The sequence below is a fragment of the Scomber japonicus genome, chromosome 2 (assembly GCF_027409825.1).
Source record: "Scomber japonicus isolate fScoJap1 chromosome 2, fScoJap1.pri, whole genome shotgun sequence".
Lineage (NCBI taxonomy): Eukaryota > Metazoa > Chordata > Actinopteri > Scombriformes > Scombridae > Scomber > Scomber japonicus.
Window position 1 is genome coordinate 22,632,059 of NC_070579.1, and position 12,512 is coordinate 22,644,570.

Below are 12,512 nucleotides of genomic sequence, written 5' to 3' on the forward strand. Positions count from 1 at the left end.
GACAAGACAAAACACTCACAGCACAAACCTCCCCAGGTTCCAGGCCTGATTCATCACATTCGTAGTTGCTTGTATCATTTTCCTCCTCTTCTTCTTCCTCTTCATCAGATGAATCACTACTGGTCTCTCCCTTGGCACTATTTGGCTGGTCTGCCTCTTCAGACCCGCCTTCTTCCATATCGGACACGCCGTCCTGTTCTCCTACCCCCGTCATTGGGGGTGAAACAGCAGTATCTGAATGCAGACTCTCCTCTGTCTCCCTCTGTCTCCCCAGCTCCCTGCAGAGGGAAAGGGCTTCAGCCCCATCTGTTTCCCCTCTGTGGAGCTCATAATCTCCACAAAACCCCAGGGGCTCGACAGCACCAACTGAAACTAAAGTGGTGGGCTCAAGCTGGGCCCAGGTGAGAGGCCCAGCTTCCTCCTCCTGGCTCTCTGACTCACGGAGGTCTTGTTCTGGGTCCTCCAGGTCTGTGACCTCTTTGCACTGTGGTTCCGTCCACATGGTGTAAGGTAGGGGATCATGGGTGAAGTCAGAAGGGAGTTCTGGGTGGAGACTCTGGATGAGTACTGCAGGACCCTGGGAGTTGAAGTTTTTCCAAATGCTGCTGGAGAAGGGTTTGGGCTCTATGTATGAGGTACAATGTGAAGGGGAGTATGTAGTGTTGTGAAGCTGTAATGCTGAGTGACTGTCATTTTGAGAGCGTACTGGAGGGGAAGGGGCCTGGGGATTATTGTTTGAGGCACCAGTCAAAAGAGAGCCAGTACTTCTGAGACTGAAGGCACTGTCTCTTTGAGCTGGGTCCTTGGAGTTATCTTTACTTTCTAACTCTGCTAAGCTGGACTGCTGCTCTGTTTGGGGTGCAACGCTCTGAACTAGGTGGTGAGTGGAGACATTACTCTGTCCAGGAGTAAGATTTTCTAGCTTTGTGTGACCCTTTTCTGCTGCAATCTCTGGGATTATTAGCATTTCCTGGACACCACCAGATGTTATTTTGTGCATAGCATTGCTAGTTAAATGAGCTGTGCTACGTTCTAAACCAGATACTGCTGGAGGATCTAAATGCCAGTTGTTGGCGTGTTCTGCAGTAAGAGATTCTTTTGACATCTTTGAGTCAGTCGCTGTCTGCTCCTGTTTGGCTCCATGTGAGGATTGGGAGCCAGCTGGCGTCTCCCGCTGAAGCACAGGTGCAACCTGGTGAGTGTAAGTTCTAGATTTCGGTCTGTGAGTTAACCCATCTTCCGCAGGGGTGAGTGAGGGCATCTCTTGGGTCAGTACAGGTGGCAACGGACAAATTCCAACCTTATCTGCTGGCTCAGGAGTGAGATGTGGCATATCTCCTGCATTCCTCTGTAACAGAGGAGGGAAAATAATTTCTTCAGTGCTGCTGTTTTTTGAACTGCAATTGTGTCCTAAAGAGGTAGAAGGGCCACATGGTGTGTAACTACCCCCCTCTACTGGCTCAGTTCTGGGATCATAAAGTGCTTCTTTAGTGGAGTGTGGATTGATATGTTTTGGGTCAACAGTGTCCATTTTCTCTGCCTTAGCAGTGTCATTAATGTGATTCTCAGTACCTGTGTCCATGCTGCTCTCAGTGTTTGGTGCTAAGCTTAAAGAGTCTTCTCGACACAAGGAACTAGAAGTCTGAGCTTCAGAGTCTGGAGGACACAAGCCCATCTGTGTGTTTGTTGTGTGGGAAGATAAGCTGTGTTTTGAGGTCTCCTGGGGAGCAGCCCTGGTAGAGCAATCCTGAGAAGAGAGGTCTTTTGGTTGAGGAGAGCAACACCTTGATTCATTAATTTCCGGATGCATCTGGGTAGCCTCAGGCCAATGTCTGAGTCCTTCAGGAGTCCTGCTCATGACCCCTAACTCTGAGATGTATTGAGGGTCAGTATGAGTGTCTGTCTCTGCCTTTAAGTCATTCTTTACTACTGAGGCAGGGGAGGGAAAGGAGCTGGAGCAAGAGTTTTTAGGATCCACAGTAGAAAATCCCAAACGATTACTCTCTACTCGATTTACCTTGACAACACACATCTGTCTGCAAGCACCTGTAGAGGATAAAGGTATGGATAAAATGAGTAATATACAACAAACACACGGAACATAAAATGTTCTAGATTGAGGAAGATACTGTAGGCACTCAGATACACTATCTCAATCATTCACATAATACACACATGTACTCCCTGCCAGGCCAGTTCACTCTTAAGTTCAAAATGATATCCAAAGTCTGAAATACCTTCTGGTGCCAGTCAGTCTCTTACCAGAAAGCTGAGCAGAGTTAAGAGTCTGGTTGTGCTTTGATTCAGCTTCCCTGCCTTCTTTTTTCCCCTCTTTTTCCTCTTCCTCCAACTTTTCTGCCTTGCAGGCTGGCCCTGCGACAGACCTTCGCACCTTGGGCCCAGGCGGACCACCCAGACCTTTCCTCTTGCTGCTGGTCAGAGCCGAGCTGCCATCCAGACCAACAGGTTCCTCTGTGGTTCTGAGGCGCTTGGAGCGCATTCGAGAGTGGGTGCTGCTGTTGGAAAATAGAAGGAGAAATCAAAAAAGGTTGAAACTAAAAACTCTGTTGGTTTATAATTAATTTAGAATAAATATCAGAGCTGACAGAGGACAAAACTATACATTTCCATTCAAGGTTCAATCTTATGTTTAAATTAAATATATCAAATTATAAATGCATGTTTAGCACCATATCTACTCCAGATTTAAGCCCCTCCAACACTATTAGCAGCAGTATCACAATTGTCTTAAAAAGTACTGCATGAATAACATAAGAAACATTGTTTGAGTAAGAATACAGTACCCTTTATTGGCAGGTTTTGTCTTGCGGCGCCTCTGCAACCAGCTCTGCAGCTCAGGTGTACTACTAGGAGTGGCAAATGTGTGGTCAATTGGTGTCGAATCTTTGCCCAACATCCAGTTTGGATACCGGTCAGGTTGAAAACGCTTCACAAATGGTTCCATAGATATCTTTACCATGTCCTTGCTACATGTGCACTAGAGGAGGGAAAGAGAACACAGGAAAATATAACCTCTGCTTTAGAAAAACATAAAGAGGGCCTACTTGCACGACCGTCCACTTTGATGCTAAAATCACAGTCTGTTCTGTTCTGCCTGATACTCAATGAAAAATAAGAATGTTACTGAAATGAACTGCATTTAAAGCCAAGACACTTCATCAATTACACATAGTAAGACAGGTTTTTAAGGAAAATTATCACAAGACTGATCAAAGTTGAATGATACCTGTGTGGCAACCTTGCCATAGTCTATCCAGCGCACAGTGGCAAAGTTGGTTGACTCAGCACAGTTGAAACCATGATTGAAGCCAGCATGGTAGCCATAAGGGAAGGTGATCATAAACTCTCCAGCTTCCTGGGTAATCTGACAGTTAATGTTTGGGAAGGAGAAAGAGAAGGGAGCGTGAGAGAGATTTAAAAGAAAAAAAGTTTTTCCTTTTGTTTTTTGAATGACAAATTAAAAAAAAAAAAACATTAAAATTGCAGATTCATGCAATCAATCAAAACAAGCACGGATAACATTAGTGGCAGCAAAAGCTGTTTTCACAAAGTTCATAAATAAATGGAATTTAAATAGCAAGAAGAGGAGGACAGAGTAATTTTTCAAAGGGGTTGAGAGCCTACCTTATCAAAGGGAATGCCATACTTCTTCAGTATGGAAGGGGAGATTAGAGTCATCTTGTGACGAAGAAAAGCTTCACATCCCTTGAAGCTATTGGGAAAGAAACCTGATAGAAATTTGCATGCACATGCACACAGACACACAGGCACACAGGCACACAGACACACATATCATTAACTGAGAGACTCAGTAAAAAAGACAAAAGATGAATATAAAAAACTAAAGTTTATGTACTTTTACTGGTTGCAACATTTCAAATATTTATAAATGAAAATGACACTTTTTCATTAGAAAAACTAAGGAATATTTTTTATCACTGAAAAAAACAATCAACCAATTCATCAATAATTTCTTCATAAAAATGTCTCAATTTCACAATTCATCATAGTCTTCAATTTACTAAATGTTGGTCATTTTATCTGATAAATGACTTAAACACTTTATCAAGAGTCTATTCGTGATCTGTCAATCATCTTATAGCTTGATCAATGAAAACTGTCAATACTATTTTCCATTCAGCGATTTATAACCAGCCAGGATTTGCTGTCTTAATTAGATGGCTGCCTGTAACAACTGACTGCACAATCTACTGTAATATGCATGTGGAACATCTCATCCTTTTTGCTCTTCACTCATTCAGTGAAGTTACCAACATTTCAAGTTCAAACAGATTTTACATCAACTTTACATGGACCAGACAGCAGAGGCTTCAGCTGTGCTCCTTTGAAAGACTAAAAATAATTTAGTTCCATTTGTATTTGTATGTATTAAGTCTACTGCTGCCATACAGTATAGATTTTCCTAAAGTGGTTTGTCAATACAATACGTTCCTTTGTACAGTTTATATCTCTAATAGCAGCAGTTTCTGCATGTTTGTAGTCAGAGCTCATTAGGATGCTGCCTCTTTAGCTTTGCCATCACCTCTAGTGGCCTCTCCCGTCTCTGTTTAATTTATGTGCTGTTCTTTGTTCTTTAATGCAGACCTGCTTCTGTATGCTGAAAACGTTATTTAATATTTTTTTAATTACCACCACCTCCCATACCTGTAGCCAGGCGCTCCAGTCTCTTCCCGTGCTCAGGGGGGATGGCATACCTGTTAGAGACAACAGAGACAGCTATATGGAGCAAACAGAATTATTTTTGGCTGTGTGTACGAATCTGTGAACATGCATTGTTCATTATGGGTGCAGGAAAGCTTTCAAGAAGAGACACTGCAATTTCAAGACTGCCATCAAGTGGCAGATAAATGAATAAATGTAAGAAGGCATATAAAGTTCTATCCACTTTGCACTGCTGATAAAAACATAATTTATAAAGATTTCACCATTACATCATGCAGGAAGGCTGTTTCCCTGGTCTCATCTAAATTTACTGTAAAAAAAAACAAAAAAAAACGCACATAACCTGCCTGTTGTTATTTTTTTAATGGAAATGCTGACTCTACAATTTAGACTGTCTAATGTACTTAATTTCAGTAATATTTCAAAACAATCAGCCAATTTTGTCTCTAGCGAGGAGAAATAACCATCACTAAAGTCTGTTGTGTAAAGCTGTTTCCAGAATCTCATTTTGACCAAGAAGCATGATAGAATTCCCTCAAGGTTTGAGTAGGCATTCCATTTGACTAGCACCATCCGCCCTCAGGTCTGTGGCATTTCTATCATATCACCTGTCAGCTTAACGGGGCAGTGAGAGACAGGGCGAGAGGCGGAGGCAACCTCAGGTAAAGGTGACATGGGGAGTTGGAGGGGTAAAGGATTGAGAAGAGGTGAGAGGGGTGCATCTTTAAGCCACTCTCCTCCAGGGACGAGATGTCAAAATAGCAGCAAGATGAAAGACTGCATGTCAGTGTGTGTGCAAGATGATAAGGGTATGCATGTGTGTGTGTGTGTGTATGTGTGTGGGTGGGTGGGTACTTGGTGCACTAGGCTGCTCTTTATGAGTGTGTGTGTGTGTGTGTCTGTGTATACGTGTGTCACTGTCTGGCTGTGACACTGATCCCTGTGGGGTTGCAGGGCTCACTGCTCTAATGAGCAGAACTCCCTCCAGGGCAAGCGGGAGAGAAAAATGGAGCAAGCCGAGCTGAGAAAGAAATAAAAAGCAAGTTCCATTTTCATCTACCTGCTCAGCTCCTCCTTTCTTAAAGAATGTATCTAACCATTATACCAATTTAACCTATGCAAAACCTGGACTGTGACTGCCTTGATCATGTTTCCATGTTCTCTGGCTAATACAGTGGTTTTTTTAAAAATGAAATTCAAATAGAAGTATGTTAACATCAAAGCTAGTAAATGTTCTATCTATATCTAAAAATGGCAATATATGCAATTAATTTAAACCCCCTTATTGTCTTTTACTTACTAAAAAGGTAAGAAAGAGATGGGCAATCTCTTATTCAAGGCCAGACACACTGTATTGTATTGGTTGACTGGTTAAAATATTAATTTTTTCCTTGTTCCATTGACAGTAATGACAGTTTCCAGTCAATCAAACCATATGCTTACACCCTTTGAGAATAACACATTCACATACACAATCCCTGGATGTGTAATCAAACCTCTGCTGATGGACTTGTACCTATTCTATCAAGCTCACAAGCACCTGGACTCTCACTTATTGCAGGTGGCCACCTCTGTAGTGTGCAAACAAGCACTGAGGGAACAAATCCCTGAGCCCATGTGAAACAGAATGTTGGGGTAAATAAAATGAAAGCTATGAGATTGCATGCATTTTGCAATATGAATATATTGTCAATCATGAAAAAAAAGATGTGGATGAAGGCTGCAATGTAATGTGGCAGAGCAATGTATGTCCACTACAAGTGCTTGTATCAGTTAGTTGCAAATTGCAACTTCACCACTAGATGCCACTAAATCCTACACATGGGTCCTTTAATCAGGCCTTATACCTTGTATCTGCTCAGGCTAAACTACAATCACTGGCCCATCTGGCTTGATAGACAGTTTAATTTGAATCAGATGGCCACCCTCTCTATAAGTGGTGTTTTGTGGAGTTGGGCCCACCACACAAAGAAGGTCAACACAGCCTAGCTAGCAAGCCACATTCACTTCTGTCTATAACATCACCAGTTAACACCATGTAGCCGGTGTTAGCGAACATGTTTTAGCTAACAACATGTTAAGCTAAGAACATGATAAGTCATGATAGTCAGGATAACACAAAAAAGCCAAAAAGTTTACTTCTAATACTTCTATTCTTACTTCCACCAATATGTTGAGGTAACTGTAATTAACTGGCATTGGCAGCAGTGGTTTTAACTTTGAATGATACACAGAAACAACCATCACTGGCACACTGTATAAAGTAAGTGAATGTAAACATAGGAGCAGAGCACCTCAAGTAAAAAAAATACTCGTGAAGATTACTTTGATGAGTTGGACTGTAACTTTGTTATGGAGCTGCTGTTGATCAAGCTGAATTTTATGGTATTGCTGGATTACATTATGTTGCACAATTGTCTCTTCTTTATGCATCCACCTGCTGTACCTACATCTCTGTTTCACACTAACCAGGACTTGGGCTCTCCAAAGTGGAGATAGTTGATGCTGTACAGGTCCATATCTTCTGTGTGCCAGGAGAAAGTGGTCTTCCACATGCCAAAGTACAGATATGGGGTGTTGACGCCCTGGATGGATACACCACAGTCCTCCTCAATAACATCCAAGATAGAATTCAGGTGGCCAATGTTCCACTCCTCCACATCCTGTGAGATTAGAAACAGTGGTTAGAGATGCACAGCAGTGGTGAGACTGGTTTATGGATGTCCAGAGTTAATCCTGTAAATTGGTATTAGAGCTGGCTGTGACAGTTTTGAATCCAATCAGTATCAGCAATATAAAGTATAATATAACATCATGCTGCAGGATGATCAAATCAGCCCCTTTCTCTCCTTTAAAACAATATAACGAATAGCTAATAAGAAGCAAGTGAAATATGAAGCAGAACAAATCAGTAGTTTAATTTCATAAACATCTATATGACAATGAGAATCAGTGAGCAAGCAGCACCACTTTAAGGGAAATTGGTCACTTTGCTTCTTTTTAAGTTACAAATGTCAAGTATGCCATGCCTCTAAAGTGCTGCTGTTGGCAAGAGTTGCCTGAAGCTGGAAACTGAATTTGAACTTCAGTAACCTTTTTTGTTTATGCTGGAGATGAAGAAAGTTTTTCTGAGCTCCATGCCATAACAGCAGCACTTATAATCCTCTATTGACAGCCATGATAAATACACTGTAGCACTGTTTACAACATACACCACTTTTTTTTAAAACTGTGCTGCAGGCTGTTTTCATGCTGCCTTTGGATTGTAACTATCAAAGGTTCAATATACTATTTTTAATGTAAGCCTACCATGAAGGTAATTCATTAAGTAAAAAATATGAAAAAAAAGAAATATCAGTGTGCAGTCACTAATACTGGTGAGCACTCCCTCTTAAATTTTCTCTGTTTTTATTTTCAATGATTATTCAAATTACATCGTTTTAAGACAGATAGAAATAAATGTTTTATGTTTTTATATAACAGTTCATGCATGTGTACAATCCACCAAAGTGATTTTCAATATCAACTCTTATATGGACAGAACCAATGCAATGCATACATTAAATTATGACCACATTCATAAGAAAGGCCACCTAGCGCCACCTATTTCTGCCAGTTAAAGTGAGCCCTGTAAAAACTACAAAAAGTAGTAGTAGCTAGAAGCCTTCCCTTGCAAAAATGTGAATGATATCCGTTTGTGCCATCGCAATGAGGGCACAAGTGAGAAAACGGGAACACATTATAATACCAGGTGTATATGCAAAGACCCATTGATCGGATGTCATTATCCAGGTAATTCATCCAGGTACAGATGACATGTTAAAACCAGGTGTTAATGGAGCCTGAATGACGAGTGATAGAACAGAACGAACATGTGGAGAAAGGGAAAAGCAACTACCTCATCATAGAGGCTGCCACTGACATCAGCACCATATATGGGTGAGACAAAAGTGAGGTTCTTCCAATACTTTCTTTCCAGATCTTCGTAGTTCAGGTAGCGAGGTGTACAGTACCTGCGGGGAGGAAAGACAGGACCTTTGTAAACTTGAAATGGAGAACATTTGTGACAATGTAATGTCATTTTGGCAGCTATGTTGGATACAGACTACACATGATGATAAATCAACATCAAACAGATACATATACATCATTGGTGTTAGTAAGTATCTCCAAGTATCTCCAGCCAATTTGCCAAGTATCCAGTCTTCTTAGAGGCTATTCTGTACTCTAAAAACATTGTTTAATATTGGTAAGTTTTGTAATATACCAGACCAAATATCCTGAACACAACAAAAGTTGCATCTTTACTTACTGTAAACACTGAAGGCAAATGAATGCTTACATTCAGTGTTATGTTTATAAGACTTTTCTCTCCTGTCCATAAAATCAAGTCAAGAAACCAGTCTTCTATTATACTCACATGTCACTGTTAGCTAGTCGCCTGAACTCCGCCACATTAAGAGGCTTCTTCTGAATGTTGTATTGAGTGAAGAGCCCTGACTGGCCAGCCACCATCTGCTGGATGGGAGCGTCGATCATCAGCTCATCTATGTCATCATAGGTACGACGAGGCTTCCAGCCTTTAGGAGGAATCACCTGAGGGACAAACAGAGGAATAAATGGCTTTTCGAGGGCGGGGTAAGCAATAGTAAGCCCTGCATGTCTAACAGGGCCACTAGCGGATTTCTCCAGTATTACAATATGTCACTCTATGTGTCTGAATGTCTTTCTTTTTTCTTAATGACTATAATCGAAGGTTTAAATTTTGCCCAAGTGGAGATTGATAACACTTCCTACCTTCGCCAGGCCTGCGCGGTGTGCACCCTGAGACTCCATGTAAGCCAGATACTGGTTGAAGTCCTTGAACTCCTCCATAGTAGGCCTGAAGGTCATGATCTTGCAGGTGGGGTTTGCAGGGGTGAACACCTCTGCCCCCGCCATCCTGCCGCCTCACCAGATGAAACCTGAACAAAAAATAAATAAACAAATAGAAAAACGTGCTCCATCATCAACTTATTACTTATAAATTCCAGTGTTAATGGATATTGGGTTAGCTAAAATATATAGGTTATTTTGTTAGTTATGTAGGGCCAAGTAAATAAATGAATACTTTATTAATTGAAATGTAGACTATTCTGAAAGCTAAATTATGTGCAAGGATTATCATACAGAGTAAAATCTTCAAAATCAAGATAATAACTGAAGTTTTTTTTTTTTTTTTTTTAATAATAAAATATATTCTTCTTTCAAAGTGCTGAAAAGATGTTACTGATACTGTTAAAGACATATAGTGTAACATTACAGTTGGGAACATCATTTTTATTTATTTATTATATTCAAGTTAATAAAAAATTTTAAAAAATCAGACTTAAGCACATGTGCAGCGTTTTCTAATTGCTGCTAATTCGCAATTTCATTTTACATTTCCCACACATGACTCATAAATTGATGCTATACAATATTACACTGGTGTTACTGTTAATTAATTATTAATTATAAATCATGGGGGAAATTCATTTTGTTTAATATTTATCATAACAATATGTACCACTAAATGTACTTTACAGGTGTGCAACCAGACTATGAAGCAGCTGGTCTACGTGTTAGTGAAAGTTCACCACTAGATGGAAGTAGAGGTGCAACATGTCGATTTGATCCCTTGATCCTTGCTGATGCCAACAACCCTTTTCAGATTTTTGTCCCATCCACCCATCCCACTCCCAACTCTGACTTTACTGTGTTTAGACAAAGGATCACACTGCCCAAACTAAAGCTGTTCTGATGTTCAACCTTATGTTTTTTCACACCGATACTTAACTGCAAACCACAATATAATGGCGTGCGACCCGATTATGTAACAGGCGAGCTGAAACAAGTTGTTATTTAGATCAGCTGCAGTGTTTAGACAGTGTGTTTACATCTCTTTGTCCACATATTTAAACAATGGTTTTAAAAGGTGCACCATCTTATTCGTGCGTATTTAAAGTATTATTTATTTAAAAACAAACCTATTAAACACACTGCATGGAGATATAATCTCGTCTAAATTTTAACTTCGCTTTTATTTCAACACGAGCTTTTGCAGCTTGGCTTGATCTTTGTTGTCTGCCAAGCAAGCTAACACAACTAGCCAATTAGCCTACGTTGTTGTTGTGATGCCAAGAGATGGCTGAACAGATAGCGCAGCTTGCTAGCTCTGCTGTCCGGCTCATTTATATTTAGATGGTCACTCTTCGACGTGAATTTGATATGTTCTCTCTGGACCTGTCGAGTCAGGTCCAGAGAGCAGCAAGGAAAGAGAGAGCAGCAGCTAACTATTTGGCTAGCTAACTTGTGAATGCATGGGAGTCAATGGGGTTTAAATGTCCCTCTGCAAGGTGGCTGCAGATAGGCCCCTAGCTACCACGCTATGTGACTTTGCGTGCTACAAACGATTTGATTTGACATTTGTGCAGTGTCTACATAATTTGCACTCACAGTTAAAGTTTAGTGCTAAACCTTTGGACAATGACAAGGCGGACAGTGCGAGATGCCCGCTGGTATGAGACCGTGCCAACTTATCCGGCTTGCTAACAGCTAGCTGTTGATAGCCCGGCTAATTGTGCACGAGAGTCACCAAATGCACAACCCTTTTTAAACTAAGTGGTATAAAATTGGTTACCATACTGCATTTACACTGGGATATAACATGTAGTTCCCACGCAAAGATGCAGCATTTTACCTTGATTTTGAAAGACGGAGTCGTGTTGTTGTTTATCTCCTTCCTTGTTCGTCCAGCTGATTCTCATGACAGCTGCTCAGGCTGCTGCTGCTTCTCCGTGACCGGGACACGTCTGAGACCGGCTGCAACGCAGATCTACACCGGGAGAGTCTGCTGATGGACACGGTAGACAGGCGGACGGTGCTGCAGGAGTCCTATCCATGAACTGTGAGATCCATGAAACCCGCAGCACAGGAGATGAGCTGAAACCATACAGTCTATGGCTGAAACACAGCCACCAGTGGAGAGAGGCGCTGCACCTGCATCTAAAGGACACATTTCAGATAATCTAAATTTTGAGATTATGAGATTCCAAGTCATTATTTTACATATTTTCTCGTAAATATCAGATTCTAAGTCATCATTTTAGATAATTTCTCGTAAATATCAGGTTCTAAGTCATTATTTTAGATCTTTTCTCGTAAATATCAGATAGTAAGTCATCATTTTAGATAATTTCTCGTAAATATCAGGTTCTAAGTCATTATTTTAGATCTTTTCTCGTAAATATCAGATAGTAAGTCATCATTTTAGATATTTTCTCGTAAATATCAGATAGTAAGTCATTTTTAAAAATATTTTCTCTTAAATATGAGATAGTAAGTCATTCTTTTAGATCTTTTCTCATAATGAGACATTAAGTCATAATTGTGAGATTTTTCTCCTAATTAGGCTATAGATATTTTTCATAATTATGAAGTCATCATTTTGAGACCTTTGAGAGACATTAAGACATGAGACATTAAGCCATAATTATAATTTCCTCGTAGTTTTGAGATCTTTTCTCATAATTATGAGATGGTAAGTCATACATTTAGATATTTTCTTATATAAAATCATAATTTTGAGCTTTTTCTCGTGGTGACCTTTTCTCGTTATTATGGGATTGTCATCATTTTGAGATCATTTCTCATAATTATGAGATATTGAGCCATGCTTATGATATTTTTCTCGTAGTTTTGAGATCTTGTCTTGTAATTGAGTTATTATGTCATAAATTTAAGATAGTACTTAAGTCGTAATTGTGATATAAATCCTCCAGTTTTTT

At 40.2% G+C, this 12,512-nt stretch overlaps 1 protein-coding gene across 2 annotated transcripts in view; it reads right to left on the reverse strand.

Moving 5' to 3' along the window:
* The window catches only part of kdm4c (lysine (K)-specific demethylase 4C), a 29,077-nt gene extending 17,474 nt beyond the window's left edge, over nucleotides 1-11,603 (reverse strand). The window contains exons 1-11 of one of the 2 annotated variants that reach the window (XM_053329775.1): nucleotides 11,426-11,603; nucleotides 9,502-9,668; nucleotides 9,125-9,300; nucleotides 8,603-8,717; nucleotides 7,174-7,367; nucleotides 4,687-4,736; nucleotides 3,646-3,749; nucleotides 3,248-3,385; nucleotides 2,805-2,998; nucleotides 2,263-2,513; nucleotides 20-2,046 (exon numbers count right to left, since the gene is read on the reverse strand). In XM_053329775.1, coding sequence (XP_053185750.1) covers nucleotides 20-2,046; nucleotides 2,263-2,513; nucleotides 2,805-2,998; nucleotides 3,248-3,385; nucleotides 3,646-3,749; nucleotides 4,687-4,736; nucleotides 7,174-7,367; nucleotides 8,603-8,717; nucleotides 9,125-9,300; nucleotides 9,502-9,645 — 3,393 coding nt within the window. In that variant the 5' untranslated portion in view covers nucleotides 9,646-9,668; nucleotides 11,426-11,603. Of the gene's footprint in view, nucleotides 1-19; nucleotides 2,047-2,262; nucleotides 2,514-2,804; nucleotides 2,999-3,247; nucleotides 3,386-3,645; nucleotides 3,750-4,686; nucleotides 4,737-5,632; nucleotides 5,726-7,173; nucleotides 7,368-8,602; nucleotides 8,718-9,124; nucleotides 9,301-9,501; nucleotides 9,669-11,425 lie in introns of those variants that run through there. The other variant, XM_053329784.1, reaches the window with a different exon arrangement.
* Nucleotides 11,604-12,512: the final 909 nt, after the last annotated feature.